General features: G+C 42.2%; 1 protein-coding gene across 1 annotated transcript in view; it reads left to right on the top strand.

Annotated features, from left to right (window-relative positions):
• The window catches only part of LOC115162913 (dedicator of cytokinesis protein 10), a gene marked incomplete in the record, with an annotated part of 159,506 nt that extends 144,653 nt beyond the window's left edge, over positions 1-14,853 (top strand). The window contains 5 exon segments of the mRNA XM_029714424.1: positions 2,481-2,691; positions 3,165-3,355; positions 6,351-6,451; positions 12,791-12,929; positions 13,674-14,853. Of these exon segments, the coding sequence (XP_029570284.1) occupies positions 2,481-2,691; positions 3,165-3,355; positions 6,351-6,451; positions 12,791-12,929; positions 13,674-13,721 (690 nt within the window).
• Between the last annotated feature and the right edge of the window lie 253 nt (positions 14,854-15,106).

Below are 15,106 nucleotides of genomic sequence, written 5' to 3'. Positions count from 1 at the left end.
AAAGTGTTTCGGCCTCTTTAGTACTCGTCTCTGTTTCTTTCATAGAAAGATTGTTGTCAAAATGTTGTAAATGAATTCATGTACTACTGCATTTTGACAGCAATCTTTCCCCATAGAAAAGCAGCCAGTGAAGTAGTGATTCATTTAGACCATGGGCTCCAACAGGTCCATTGCTCGCAGCCCACCTACTGTATGAGTAGCTCACCAAACAATTCTGAAAGTATATGCAATTTTCACGTGTTCCATCGCAAACTGTCATAAACAAATCTCACAAGTATCAGACACCGCCAGCTCCCAACTACTAGGTAATCAACACAACTTGACACCCCTGGTTTGCCACTGTTGTCTTAAAAAGCCAAACCTAACACAATATCTGCCAATTCATTTCTAGCAATATTGCCCCTGTCTGTTTGTGTGGTACGTGTTTGTCTTTCACTCTGGGTGTAGCCAGTTGATGTGATAACCGTCTCAATTAAACGTTAACTGCAAAGTAGGTTTGCCTGGCAGAAGTATATCATTTGTATCTAACTTTGCTATGAAATGAGCAGCATCGCTAGACCGGCACATTATACTGCACGTTCATCACTCGCTAGATGCGCAATTAAAGGGCCAGAATCGCAATTAATGGGGCGTTACACACAAAAATCGAAATTTGTTACTTTTCTTCCAGACCTATACGTCAGCAACCACAGCTAGTGAAGTCACTGCAACCCTAAACAAAGAGTTGCAGTCAGTTTTCGAAACGGTGGCCAGTTATAAACTGGTCCTGAACATCTCTAAAACTAATAGCATTGTATTTGGTACTAAGTTGTAGACATCGGCTGAACCTGGTAATGAATGTTGAGCAAGTTGAGGAGACTGAATGACTTGGTGTTACCTTAGATTGTAAACTGTCATGGCCAAAACATATACTGTAGATTCAATGGCTGTAAAGATGGGGAGAGATCTTTGCTTTTTTGACACCACACAAAGCAAGTCCTGCAGGCTCTAGTTTTATCTTCTCTTGATTATTGTCCAGTCATATGATTCAGAGATTCAGACTGTTTAAAGGTCACATGTACAGGGGTTGCAGGTGTGATTGCAGAGTACAGTGAAAATCTTAGGCTCCGAGCTCCAACAAGGAGTAAGTGAAATAAAAGAAAAAGAAAAAATAAATATAAATAGCACTATATATATCATAACGGGAGCAGTGATGAATAAGTAAATGTCCATTGGGTTGGAGGCAGAGTAAAGACTGTTTACGGGGTGTGGGGGAATGACCATAGGGAGAGCAGCATGACCATTGACCAGGAGGTGTGGGGGGCCAAGTGAAAAAAAAAGCTCTGCAAAGAAGGTCCTAGTTAAGCTCCAGCTGGCCCAGAACAGAGCAGCACTTTTTGCTCTTCATTGTAGTCAGAGGGCTAATATTAATACTATGCATGCCAGTCTCTCTTGGCTAAGAGTTGAGGAGAGACTGACTGCATCACTTCTTGTTTTTATAAGAAACATTAATGTGTTGGAAATTCCGAATTGTTTGCATTGTCAACTTACACACAGCACTGTCACACACACTTACCCCACCAGACATGCCACCAGCAGTTTTTCCACAGTCTCCAGGTCCAGAACAAATTCAAGGAAACATACAATATTATACAGAGCTATGATTGCATGGAACTCATACAGCGCAAGTGAACAGCAAACTTGTTTTCAAAAAACGAATAAAGCAACACCTCACGGCACAACGCCTCTCTCTCGTGTGACCTACTTTTTGGGTGTACAGATGTAGGATCATAATATGAGCCAGTTTGCTACAGCAGGAAAATAATCCTACAGCAACAGGAAATGTAAATGATTGTGTTTTATAATTAATGAAAAAAATGTGCAGGGGTTGATAAATGTTTCATTAGGACATGTCAAGTCTGACAATTTAAAGTGGAAATTACAAACTTTAGAAGCCCTTTAAACCTCAAATACACTACAACTTTGCATTTCCAGCTGTACAGGAAAATTCCTGCAACAACAGCATGATCAAATTAAGATATGACATCTGTATGTACTGACGTGTATGTGTAACCAATAGATTCATACATGTTAATGTTTTAAATGCATGTCAACTCTAAAGTATTTTGTCTGTAATGTCTTTTTTGTCGTGTGTCGAACCCCTGTTAGACTAGCTGTCTCCATTGGTGTCGGCTAATGGGGATCCTAATGAAATCTAAATTTACACTCAATCGTTCACCATCTGCAGCTTAACTAGGACCTTCTTTGCAGAACTTTTGTTTTCACTTGGCCCCCCACACCTCCTGGTCAGGGTCGTTAGACACCAAATGGTGGAAAACGGTCCAAAACGGGGAGAGGCTACCTGAATTTCTCCAATAAGTAACTCTCGTTTTTGATTGCGGAACATTTTCCATTGCAAAAAAAAAGTTTTGCTACGGTTTTCTATGGTGTGTACTAATGAATACGACACAGGCTGTGAACTGTTTGATATAACCCACCAGGTAAATCCTAAAGACCTGGACCCCAAGTACGCCTACATCCAGGTGACCTACGTAGTGCCCTACTTCGACGACAAGGAGCAGCAGGAGAAGAAGACGGACTTCGAGCGACATCACAACATCAATCGCTTCGTGTTCGAGACGCCTTTCACTCTGTCGGGGAAGAAACATGGCGACGTGGAGGAGCAATGCAAGAGGCGCACCATACTAACAAGTGAGTTATTTAAAAGGTCATCTTTTCTGATATTTTCATCCAAAAGAGCTGTCAACATTGACTGTCACATATATTCAGTATGTGGAATGTGCAGGATTCGAACCTACAACCCAGGTGATGCTCTAACCCACTGAGCCATTGGCTTGTATGGTAGTACACTATACTAATAGGAAGTGTCTGAATAACCAGTAAATACTGAGCTGTAACTGTCTGAATCACTTGTATACTGACCAGTGCTGTAATCAGTGACCTATTCTGACCAGTAAAGTTAAATTCCTAAACAAACCCAATAAAATATATCCTATCTAGCATACATTTTTTCATATGGGTAGCCCCAGCGGGCATCAAACCCACGGTCCTGACTCTATGCTCCCTACTCATGCTCTAACAACTGAGCCACCCAGGACCACAAGGTTTAACCAATTGGTTCCTTAAACCGTGTTTCTACTCCCCCTTTCTCTCTCCCTACCCAGCGAACTCCACCTTCCCCTACCTGAAAAAGCGTATCCAGGTGGTAGAGCAGCAGAGCACGGAGATGAACCCCATCGAGGTGGCCATCGACGAGATGTCCTGCAAGGTGTCCGAGCTCAACCAGCTGTGTGCCGTGGCAGAGGTGGACATGATCCGGCTGCAGCTCAAACTGCAGGGTAGCGTCAGTGTCAAGGTAAGGGTAGGGGTGGAGGAGGAGAAAGATGGAGAGAGACACACAGACGGGGTTGAGTTGAGAGGTCATAGCAGAGCTGACATACACACACACAACAACACACATACATACATTGGTGAGATCAGAAATAGCTGAGCTGATCACACGTACAGTACCCCCCATGCAGCTATGAAATGGCACATTTTTGGGAAAATGTGTAGAATAGCATGAGATCAGCTATACAATTGCACATTTTTCTTTCTGCCCCATTGCAAAATGTGTAGAAGTGTGGGAAGTTAGCTGTTTTCCTAAATAAAAATGTTTGCTCGGGGCCTTGCGAGAACAGTGCTTGATTTGTAAATCGGGAGGTACCAAACAAAAAGCGAGCATGAGAGGGGCGGGGGCTCTGAGGTAGCGGAATGCATGGGGGAAAAAACACCTTTATAATAAAGCATTGCATGCTTATCATCTCATTTGCATGATGGCATAGAGCAGGAGAGTTGAGGTGCTTGCATAAGTTGCACACATGGGGAAATCTTTTGTAGCCTAGGGTCTGAAAAGAAACGCATTTCATGCAAGTCTACGTCATTTTACATGCTTGGCTATTTTTTGTATACCGCACATACGTTTGAAATGGCAGGCTACTTGGACACTGACAAACTCAGAATCTAAGATCAATAAAAACGATATTGTTTTGACTCCATCAACAGCCTCGACCTGTTGCTATGTGGAGACACACATATTGTACAATATGAGGAAGAAATTATAGTCCCGTTTGACTGCCGCACCGAAGATGGCGACGCGCTCGTGCCAAAAGCCTAACTCTCTCGTTTTGGGGCTACTTTGTAAAACAATGCTGTTCACTCAATACGCCTGTTTGGAAGTTGATAGAATATTTTGGTGGCCTCGGACAGATCAGATTATTTTATTTTCAGCAGGAGCTGTGTTTTCCCAGGATTGTTTTCCCAGGATTTTTAAATATTGTGAAATGCCCGTTCATTGACAGATTTGCTGCACACTCTTGACTGTAGGCTATGCGTTGTAATTGGGCTACTCAGAATCCACAGCTAGGCAATAAAAATAAAAAGCTATTGATCCTCTGTGGCTAAATTATAGGCCTGCTCCTGGTGTGGTAGTCTGAATTATTTCATTTCTTTCTGAACAGACAGCAATAATTATATAACTTTGACAAACGTATTTAAATTGAGCAGAGCCACGAGTTGGTCTCCAGGCTACGGTGTTACGCAAACCATAAACCTGAGCCGCCCAATCCAAATCATTTCTTACAATATCAGGCACGGGCTGAATATCTACATTTTCACAATAGGATTTTTAGGTGGCATTAGAATTCCAAAGGCAACTCGAATGAACTCTGATAGCTTTTATTCTGGACAATAGGTTCCCGAAACGAAACAGTCAAAAACTGAGAGGTGCTGGATCTAGTACCAGCAGGATCCGGCTCAAATGAAGCACTGCGAGTCGCGACACTACGCTATGCCACTGATCGCACACGCACTGGCATTTATCCACACGTGGGATATTATTACCAAGCAGTCCATGCCGAGACCCGTTCTCTCCAGAGTCCCGCCTCTTCTCAGGCTTTTCCCAGCCCTAACCCCCTGTAAACAGTGACATGTGTGAACAGTTTGGCTCACAGAGTGACAGCATGAAGCAGGCTAATCTTAATCCGTTGTTGCAGTAACAGGGAGATATGGGATTATGGGTCATGGCGAAGGAGCACAAACTACTTACTGTCTGTCATCGAATGTTTCCTCTATGTAGCCCTCTATCGTTAGCATTAGCCTCCAGAATCACTAGCCTCTAGAAGATTTAGCATTATACTCTTGCATCTTTAGCATTAGCCTCTAATAATATTCATAATTTATTCAACTTTTATAGCAGTATTCATGACATAAAGAATCTTAAAGCGCTTTAAAGCAACACAAAAAAAGACGAGCAATTTAGAAAACAACAAAATCATTCATGAGATGGAAGGGTATGAGAGGGTCTGAAAAGTCATGGCTTGAGGGATCATTGAAGGGAGGTGGTCAAAGGGAGAGAGCAAGCAAAGATGGCCTGGGAGCAGGAAGGCAGCATGGTGTCATCAAGGTGTCTCGCCATCCTTGCTGTCTTGGTGGCTTCTCCATAGTAGGACTTGGATGAAGTCTGAACTCAGCCACTGCAGTTCATGGACTCCGTAGTTGGTGTAGCTATCTAGTCCTTCACCCAAGTGTGCAGCACACACTTGGGTGAAGCTACGGCAGTTACGTGGCGGCAGAAAGAACACCACATTTCAATAATAATTCAAGAGCAGCCATGTCATTTAGTCCTCCTTGCGATCCTCATCACTACATACCTCAGCCGTCTTGCTTTCGGGCTTCTCTCCATCCTCAACCTCTGGACACATGGCTGGCATTCGAATCAAAACAATTGTCAGCTAAGAAAACAACTTTTTATTTAACCAGACAAGTCAGTTAAGAACAAATTCTTTTTTCCAATGACGTCCTGGGAACAGTGGATTAACTGCCTTGTTCAGGGACAGAATGACAGATTTTTATCTTGTCAGCTCGGGGATTCGATCTAGCAACCTTTCGGTTACAGGCCCAGCGCTCTAACCCCAAGGCTACCTACCACCCGTCGATTTGCAAGCTTCCGTTTTAAAAGTCTGTGGTGGATTCTGATTATATTAATTAGCTATATTTACTGTTAATTCTTAAAACAAATGGTTTGTAGGGAAAGCATTTCATCAAAATGTATTAATTATATACAAATATTTACAAAATGTAAGGGCGCTCTCTGCCTAAGTGACCTCATGGTGCTATGGCAACCACAGAATTCGCGTTAGCCTCTAGCATCACTATTATAATTAGCGTCTTGCATCTTTAGCATTAGCCTCTTGCATTACTAGCATTAGCCTCTTGCATTATTAGCATTACCCTCAGTTCTCATTTCTTCCTACTTACTGCGGTGTCTGTTGAAAATGGTGCAGGTGAATAACCATGAACTTACCTTACAGGTGAATGCAGGGCCCATGGCCTATGCCCGAGCCTTCCTGGAAGAGAAAAATGCCAAGAAGTACCCCGACAACCAAGTCAAACTGCTCAAGGAGATTTTCAGGTATTCATCACAACACTTCTCATGATTTATGCACCACTTAGCATATGCTTTTATCCAAAAAGTAAATGTTTAGTATGGTTATGTTTAGGGCTGTTGCGGTGACTGTATTACCGCCACACTAGTGGTCATGAAGGCAGTCAAATTCCATGTGACCTTTTAGTCACAGTAATTAGGCTTCTCCAAGCTCTGATGCTGCTGATGGTCATTAGTAACCTACCATTTTTTTAAACATTTTAGTCATTTAGCAGACACTCTTATCCAGAGCAACTTACAGTAGTGAATGCATACATTTAATAGCTTTTTTTTTGTACTGGCCCCCCATGGGAATCAAACCCACAACTCTGGCATTGCACACACCATGCTCTACCAACTGAGCCACAGGGAAGACAAACTACCAAACTTGCTAACTGCCTGATACTCAGCACTCTATTGTCCCTCTAATCACTCTGACATCAATGCAAATGTAATGGAAAATCTAATCAAACACTTCATGAGAGCCCATGAGCTCATGTTGCGCAACATTTCTATAGGCTATGCAAATGGGGAGAAAACAGAGTGATGGCCTCTATTAAAAAGAGGAGGACGCCATCAGCTTTCTATAGGCTAGGCCTACTATATTTATTTTTCAACTTTCCTAATATTAAGCAAATATTAAGCACATTGCTTCTCTTTACAACAGGAGTACAGCCTACCTGGCTGACATGAAAATGAACCACAGGAAAACTGTCCTCCATTCACTATTTACGTTTTTTTTAATGATTGCTTAGGCACTATCTTTGAAACTATAGGCTATTTTTGCAAAACTCTACACACTAACCACAAAACCTTAAACCTAACCAGCAAAACATTATACGTCTCTTGCAAAAGCAAACAATTCTTGCAAAACTCTTCAAACAAAGCGTCAATACAGTACACACAAACCACAATTTCAATAAGCACACAAAGCACCAACAACGCACTGATAGTATAAATGAAAAACACTTTTTTGTGTGCAGGGCATAGCAGTTTGCAATAAGGTTTTGTCATACATGTAGTAAACACACATACACACAGGTATCCAAATGTGTAAAGTATGGATGTGTATCCCGAACATAACACACTATCAATACAAATAAGGGGGAAAAGTTTATTTTTTTCTCTGAATGTTCTAACACTCCTCAAACAACAAAAGCGCAGAAGAAGAAAACCAAAACATTTGTGCTAGGAAAAAAAGAGTAGAAAAAAATGAAGCTCCATCTTGCCTTCTTTGTGGGTCTGGCCATAAGACTTCATCCACATCACATGCGATGTTGTCTTGAGCTAGGCAGCGTGGAAAGTATCGCCTGGAGTGCCGTATCCAGGCATGACCCCTGATCGATGTCTCCACAAGCCTCCTCCATTATCTATAGAAGGGGTATGCGTTGGTGGAGCTGGCGATCAATACACCTTCCAACGCCATGCAGAGAAGAATTCTTCATTAGGATTCAAGAACTGAGAGTATGGGGGGGAGATTGAGTGCAATGAAAAGTGGGTGACCTGTGAACCAATTGCGGACCACAGCAGCCCGGTGGAAACTAACATTGTCCCAGATGATAACGTACCTGGGCTGCTCTGGCCCCTGGTCATTAGGGATTAGTCTGTTGTGGAGGGTGTCCAGAAATGTGATAATGTGTGCAGTGTTGTATGGGCCTGGGATTGCATGATGGTGAAGGACGCCATTTTGACTAATAGCCACACACATTGTTATGATGCCACCACGTTGTCCCGGGACGTTGATGATGGCACGGTGTCCGATGATATTTCTGCCGCGGCCCCTTGTTTTTGCGTGGTTGAAACCTGCCTCGTCCACCTATATTAGCTCATGATGTACTGCATCTGCTTCCAGCTCCATGACTCTCTGAAAGAGACAAGACAAAACAATGTAGCGCAGTACGAAAAGCAGGGATCAGTCAATGTGATGTAGCACCATACACTTCCAGATCCAGTACCAATGATAGGATAGTATAGCTTACCTGCACATATTCATATCTCAGTTGTTTTACACGGTCTGAGTTTATTGTGAAAGGGACTCTGTACAACTGCTTCATTTTTCATCTATTGCATTTCAGTAGACGAGACAGTGCAGAGAGACTCACTCTGTTGACGTTTTGGAATATGGTGTTATCTGCCATTATGTGGTCCTGCAGTTCTCTGAGTCTGATGCAGTTATTTGCAATGACCATATTTACAATGTGGGTCTCCTGCTCTGGGGTGTACAGTCAACCTCTTCCACCAGATACTGGTTCTCTTGCAGTTCTGTAAAAACATTTGAATGGTTTTAGTGATAGATCCTTCTCATTATGGAAGTGCAGTACATAATACTGTACCAGTAAGACTACAGCACTTAAAGTTACTTACCGGTTCTTATTTCGAAATATCCGGATGATACCTGCAACAGTATAGCAGCTCAGATTTGGTTGAACCAGATGCACAGCCTCCCTCATGCTCATCCCATGGTTGACAACATGGTCAACCACAGTCGCTCTGATTTCATCAGTTATTGTGTTCCTGACTCCTCTTCCTCTTCCCCATCCTCCTCTAGTTCTCACCCCTTTACTCAGTCCAATATTGGCCTCCATTGTTGTCCAAACCAAATGTTTACCTGTGGCCTATTTATAGTGCTCAAGCTCTGATTTGTAAGTGAACTCATTATCTAAAAGTGTTTTCACGTGTTAATGTGGAAAGGCAATTGGCGAAATAGTGTAGCAACGTATGGACCAATGTTTACAGTTTTGCTAGAAGTGTGTTATTAAATTGCAGACTGAGTGTAAAGCAGTGAGTTGTGTTTACAGTTTTGCAAAAAAGTGTGTTATAAAATTACAAACTGAGTGTAAGCAGAGAACGTGCATTCAGTTTGGCACACTTGGTAAATGCATTGGCTACAAGTGTTAATGATTTCAGATATAATGCTTCAAGAATCACTGTTAGTGTTTAAGCATTCAGGAAACAATGTAAGTGCAGAGACATATTTTTTCCCCCTGCCCCTGTTTCGAGACAGGTGCATGATAATGGTCCATTCTAAATCAAAATTGAATTTCACACATTATTTAGTATATGTAAAGACAAGATTAAATCAAGAATAGTCTGATGGGTGACAGTATTAGCCCATCACTTGTGAATGATATATTATCACTTGTGAATGATGCCCAGCATAAGGCAAGAAGCAATGCCTTTTTTGTGATTGTTTTCAAATCATAGATGCAGACCTCATGTTTTGATGAGGTTTGTATCTCAACTAAATTGGCCAAATAACTTCATAAAATTTAAGCACATTAATCTGCTTTACAAGGGGTGTAGAGCCTAACTGGCATACATAAGCAGTGTGTGAGTTTCAAGTTTGGGGAAGATAATTCTCACCATAAAAATGCACCTTTATAATAAAAGCATTACATGCAAAATCACATTTGTGGTCACTTTTGATAATGGTGTTTTCCGCTAATGGAACATTCACGCTTATAGCCTACTACCATGCGCACATTGTTGCGGTTATAATGTGAAGAAATAGCCTAATAGTTTATCAACATTTTAAGCTAAACTTTCTGATCTGTTGCATCAGCCTCAGTGCGTATAAAACGTTTTTTGATGCTAGTGGTTGTATTCATTTGTGATCTATCGCATTCCACAACTATCCCAGACTATGTTTGGAATATTTATTTCTCACACAGAATAGATTGACATAGGCTAATGCTTTTGCTGTTCGTTAGGCCTACTCATATTGTTGGTTGACGAAAAGTAAATGTGGACAGTTCTTCCAATACCTTCAATATGCACCTCGGAATTGGATAAGGACGCGCGCAGTTGCGTCCCGGATGTGTCTGTTTTCATTGTAGCCTGTGAGAAAGACCCGATCACGTGAGATGGAAAGCCGTGTGAGTGAGAGGTGCTTCGGAGCAGGCAGCACACAGGGAGAAGGGCTGCAAAAGGCATGGATTTTTTAAGGGTGCATTATGGCCACACAAAAAGGATGCCGCTGGCAAAATCGAGGCATTATCAAGTGTGTACAGCGTGTACAAGTGTGTACTGACGAAGTGTGTACAGCCTGCACAAAAAACAAAGCATAGCTCATGGACTTTTTTCAAATCATCATTAGAGTCGCATCATGCAGCCATAAAATGTATCAAAAACCTAAACATATAGACCAACGTTTGTAGAACAACTAAAGTTACATTAATAACTCTAAATTAAGCATATAAACTCAGCAAAAAAAGAAATGTCCTCTCACTGTCAGCTGCGTTTATTTTCAGCAAACTTAACGTGTAAATATTTGTATGAACATAAGATTCAACAACTGAGACATAAACTGAACAAGTTCCACAGACATGTGACTAACAGAAATGGAATAATGTGTCCTTGAACAAAGGGGGGGTCCAAATCAAAAGTAACAGTCAGTATCTGGTGTGGCCACCAGCTGCATTAAGTACTGCAGTGCGTCTCCTCCTCATGGACTGCACCAGATTTGCCAGTTCTTGCTGTGAGATGTTACCCCACTCTTCCACCAAGGCACCTGCAAGTTCCCGGACATTTCTGGGGGGAATGGCCCTAGCCCTCACCCTCCGACCCAACAGGTCCCAGACGTGCTCAATGGGATTGAGATCCAGGCTCTTCGCTGGCCATGGCAGAACACTGACATTCCTGTCTTGCAGGAAATCACGCACAGAACAAGCAGTATGGCTGGTAGCATTGTCATCCTGGAGGGTCATGTCAAGATGAGCCTGCAGGAAGTGTACCACATGAGGGAGGAGGATGTCTTCCCTGTAACGCACAGCGTTGAGATTGCTTGCAATGACAACAAGCTCAGTCCGATGATGCTGTGACACACCGCCCCAGACCATGACGGACCCTCCACCTTCAAATCGATCCCGCTCTAGAGTACAGGCCTCGGTGTAATGCTCATTCCTTCGACGATAAATGCGAATCCGACCATCACCCCTGGTGAGACAAAACCGCGACTCGTCAGTGAAGAGCACTTTTTGCCAGTCCTGTCTGGTCCAGTGATGGTGGGTTTGTGCCCATAGGCGACATTATTGCCGGTGATGTCTGGTGAGGACCTGCCTTACAACAGGCCCACAAGCCCGCAGTCCAGCCTCTCTCAGTCTGCGGGACAGTCTGAGCACTGATGGAGGGATTGTGCGTTCCTGGTGTAACTCGGGCAGTTGTTGTTGCTATCCTGTACCTGTCCCGCAGGTGTGATGTTCGGATGTACCAATCTTGTGCAGGTGTTGTTACACGTGGTCTGCAACTGCGAGGACAATCAGCTGTCCGTCCTGTCTCCCTGTAACGCTGTCTTAGGCGTCTCACAGTACGGACATTGCAATTTATTGCCCTGGCCACATCTGCAGTCCTCATGTCTCCTTGCAGCATGCCTAAGCCACGTTCACGCAGATGAGCAGGGACCCTGAGCATCTTTCTTTTGGTGTTTTTCAGAGTCAGTAGAAAGGGCACTTTAGTGTCCTAAGTTTTCATAACTGTGACCTTAATTGCCTACCGTCTGTAAGCTGTTAGTGTCTTCACGACCGTTCCACAGGTGCATGTTCATTAATTGTTTATGGTTCATTGAACAAGCATGAAGATCGGTGAAGTTATTTGGATTTTTACGAATTATCTTTGAAAGACGGTCCTGAAAAAGGGATGTTTCTTTTTTTGCTGAGTTTAGTACCTATTTCTTTGTTAACCGCTCAATACAGAATAGCTGCATGTGCGCTATCCCTGAAATCTTTTGGAGAAAATATCCTTTCTATTTTATTCAGCTTTGTTCAATTGTATTCTTCATACTATAAAATATTTCCTCTGAATTCTAAGCAAATCTTGACAGCTAATGTAGCCAACAGTCATATGGCGTAGCCAGATCAGGACCTAACATAAGGACAACTCAGAGTATTCTGTTCTTCCGAAATAGACTACATTTTCTTCATATCATATTTCTTTAGACATGTCTAAAAAAAAAATAAGGGATTTATTATGAAGGTCTAGGCGATATATCATGGATTTATTAGACCTTTAAAATTGTAGATGTTCCAAAGGTCAGCATCAGTGGCTTGTAGGAAGCCAGGAGATGCTAAATGTATTTATATTAATTAACGGTCAATTACCGTGAGACCAACAGTTATTTGCTTGACGATCACCAGCTGACGAAATTTCGTGACCGCCACAGCACCACACATAGATCAATGATGCATTTCATACGTCTTAAGCAAAAGGGTTGGGGTCAATTCAGGTCAAGATAACTAGAACCCAGAGTTTTTCCAGATTAAGTCACATGGTCAGGACAGGGTAAACTCTTGGCCCTCATAGTGCCCTAACATACTCTGTCTGGCCCTGAAGGCAGTTTGCAGAGGCGTGCGGCCAGGCGCTGGATGTTAACGAGCGGCTGATCAAGGAGGACCAGCTGGAGTACCAGGAGGAGATGAGAGCCCACTACAGGGACATGCTCACAGAGCTCTCCACCGTCATGAACGAGCAGGTCTGTGGAACCCGCCCCGAAACATTGAAACTGCTGTTTCTTTAGACAACTCAGGCTGTATGCATCAAATGTCTCAGAATAGGAGTACTGATCTAGGATCAGCTCCCCTCCCCCCTGTCCATGTTACCTTATTCATTGTGATGTTAAAGGAAAACTGACCCTAAATCAGCACTCCTATTGCGAGAAGCTTGATACATTCGGCCAATGGGCTGTTCAATCATTAGCCTAGCTACTTACAGTGCTAACCTTCACACTCTTCATATCAATGTGTTTGTTTACTTTCGCGTGGTACAGTTTTGTTCTCACGTCATCACTCTTTTTAATCCGTCATTACTTTCTCTGATATCATTGTTTCATTATTTTTTTTTACGCATGAGCTTTTGCCGGATTAGCTAGAGTTTTGTCTCTTGGTCTCATCTCTTTGTGTTGTTCTCTTTGTTCATTTGTTCTCTTTCATTGGATCTCAGCTGCGTAGACAACTCCTCTCGTTCAGTTTCTGCTCCTCTCTTTCTAATATCTCCCTCACTATCGTTTCTAAGACTGCCAGGTCACACAATCCCCCCCCACTTTACCATGCCTTCGGCTGTGTCATTATGGAGCAAGTGGCACTGTGCTGTGCATTATACTAACCTCTCAGCATATATGTGTGTGCGTGCGTGCTTGGTCGCATCATGCATTCATCAGATGTCTGTTTGTGTGATTTGAAACATGAATTGACTCTCTATGTCTCTCCTCCATGCCAAGATCCCTCACACAAGACAACCAGGAACAGAACGACACAGCGCCTTCTGAGCAGCCAATAGGCATGCTGGAATCTGACAGTGCCTAGGAGGACATGTTTACCCAAAATGGCTCCTGGTGACAGACGTCGTTCTTCCTCCTGCCAGGAATTATACAGAAAGGAGCAGGGGACTGGAACTGTGACTTTATGGGAACTGGGGGAAAAAAAGGGAAGTGGATGGGGAAGTCCAGAAGTCTGTAGACTTTGGTCATGGTAGTCTGGAGTTGTGGTAGTCTGGCGTCCCGGTAGTCTGCAGTCCTGATGATGATGATGATGATGTCCAGTAGACCAGGCTGCTGTACCGCTACTTTTTGTTTAGTTTTTTAAGGCTCAATCCATGTTTGCACTCCCCTGCCGACCGCCTCATCTCCTTACTCTGTACACACACACACACACACACACACACACACAGACAACACACGCCTTCTCTCCCCAACCCCATCCCCTTTAGAAAATTGTGACCTTAATGAGCTTGAGGTGCGTTCAACAGAGCAAAAGTTTGGTTGTAATTCTGGTCACAACAATTTGTCCATATTCTGTTGGTTATATTTATGCTGCAAATGTTTGCCACCTGGGGTAAGCAATTCCAAAAGGTATTGTAAAATGACAGTTCAAAGAATTCTATAAAGGAAATTAGGGTCACGTTCAGTAGCCAAACATTGTTGAATGATGCAGATAGAAATACTATGGATTCAGCCAACATGATTCCTTCTTCTATAAGGCAGAGAAACATGTTTTATTCCACATCGTTTATTTCTATCGGAATGTTCCACAACGTTGTGTCCTGCTGAACAAATGAACATGTAGCCTACTTCTTGTTTGATTGAACACACCTCTAGTTCCTGTTTGAATGTAGAACAACTCCGCATAACTACTTTGTATCCTAACATTCTGGAATTCCCAGCTCACAGATTTTCCAATTGAAAGTTTATGTTTTATAACATTTTTATGATTGATAATGTTGTTATTATTATTTACTGTACTGTTTTAAATTGTAAATAAGAATTATTAATATTTAAAAAAATATATATGATTTTTTTGTTTGGTTAAATAAAAAAAAAGAATGAACAAACTAATGTTTTATGTATAACATTTAAATAAAATTTGTTAACGTCCATAAACCACAGGGTAAGTGAAAATTAATCTCGAGTAGTATTTTTCTTTACATACATACATACATACATACATACATACATACATACATAGGGACTACATACATAATGTACATAGTTGAAGTTGGAAGTTTACATACACTTAGGTTGGAGTCATTAAAACTTGTTTTTCAACCACTCCACACATTTCTTGTTAACAAACTATAGTTTTGGCAAGTCGGTTAGGACATCTACTTTGTGCATGACACAAGTAATTTTTCCAACAATTGTTTATAGACAGATTG

This window comes from Salmo trutta, chromosome 26 (assembly GCF_901001165.1).
Source record: "Salmo trutta chromosome 26, fSalTru1.1, whole genome shotgun sequence".
NCBI classification, from domain to species: domain Eukaryota; kingdom Metazoa; phylum Chordata; class Actinopteri; order Salmoniformes; family Salmonidae; genus Salmo; species Salmo trutta.
This window is presented reverse-complemented; position numbering and strand designations above follow the sequence as displayed.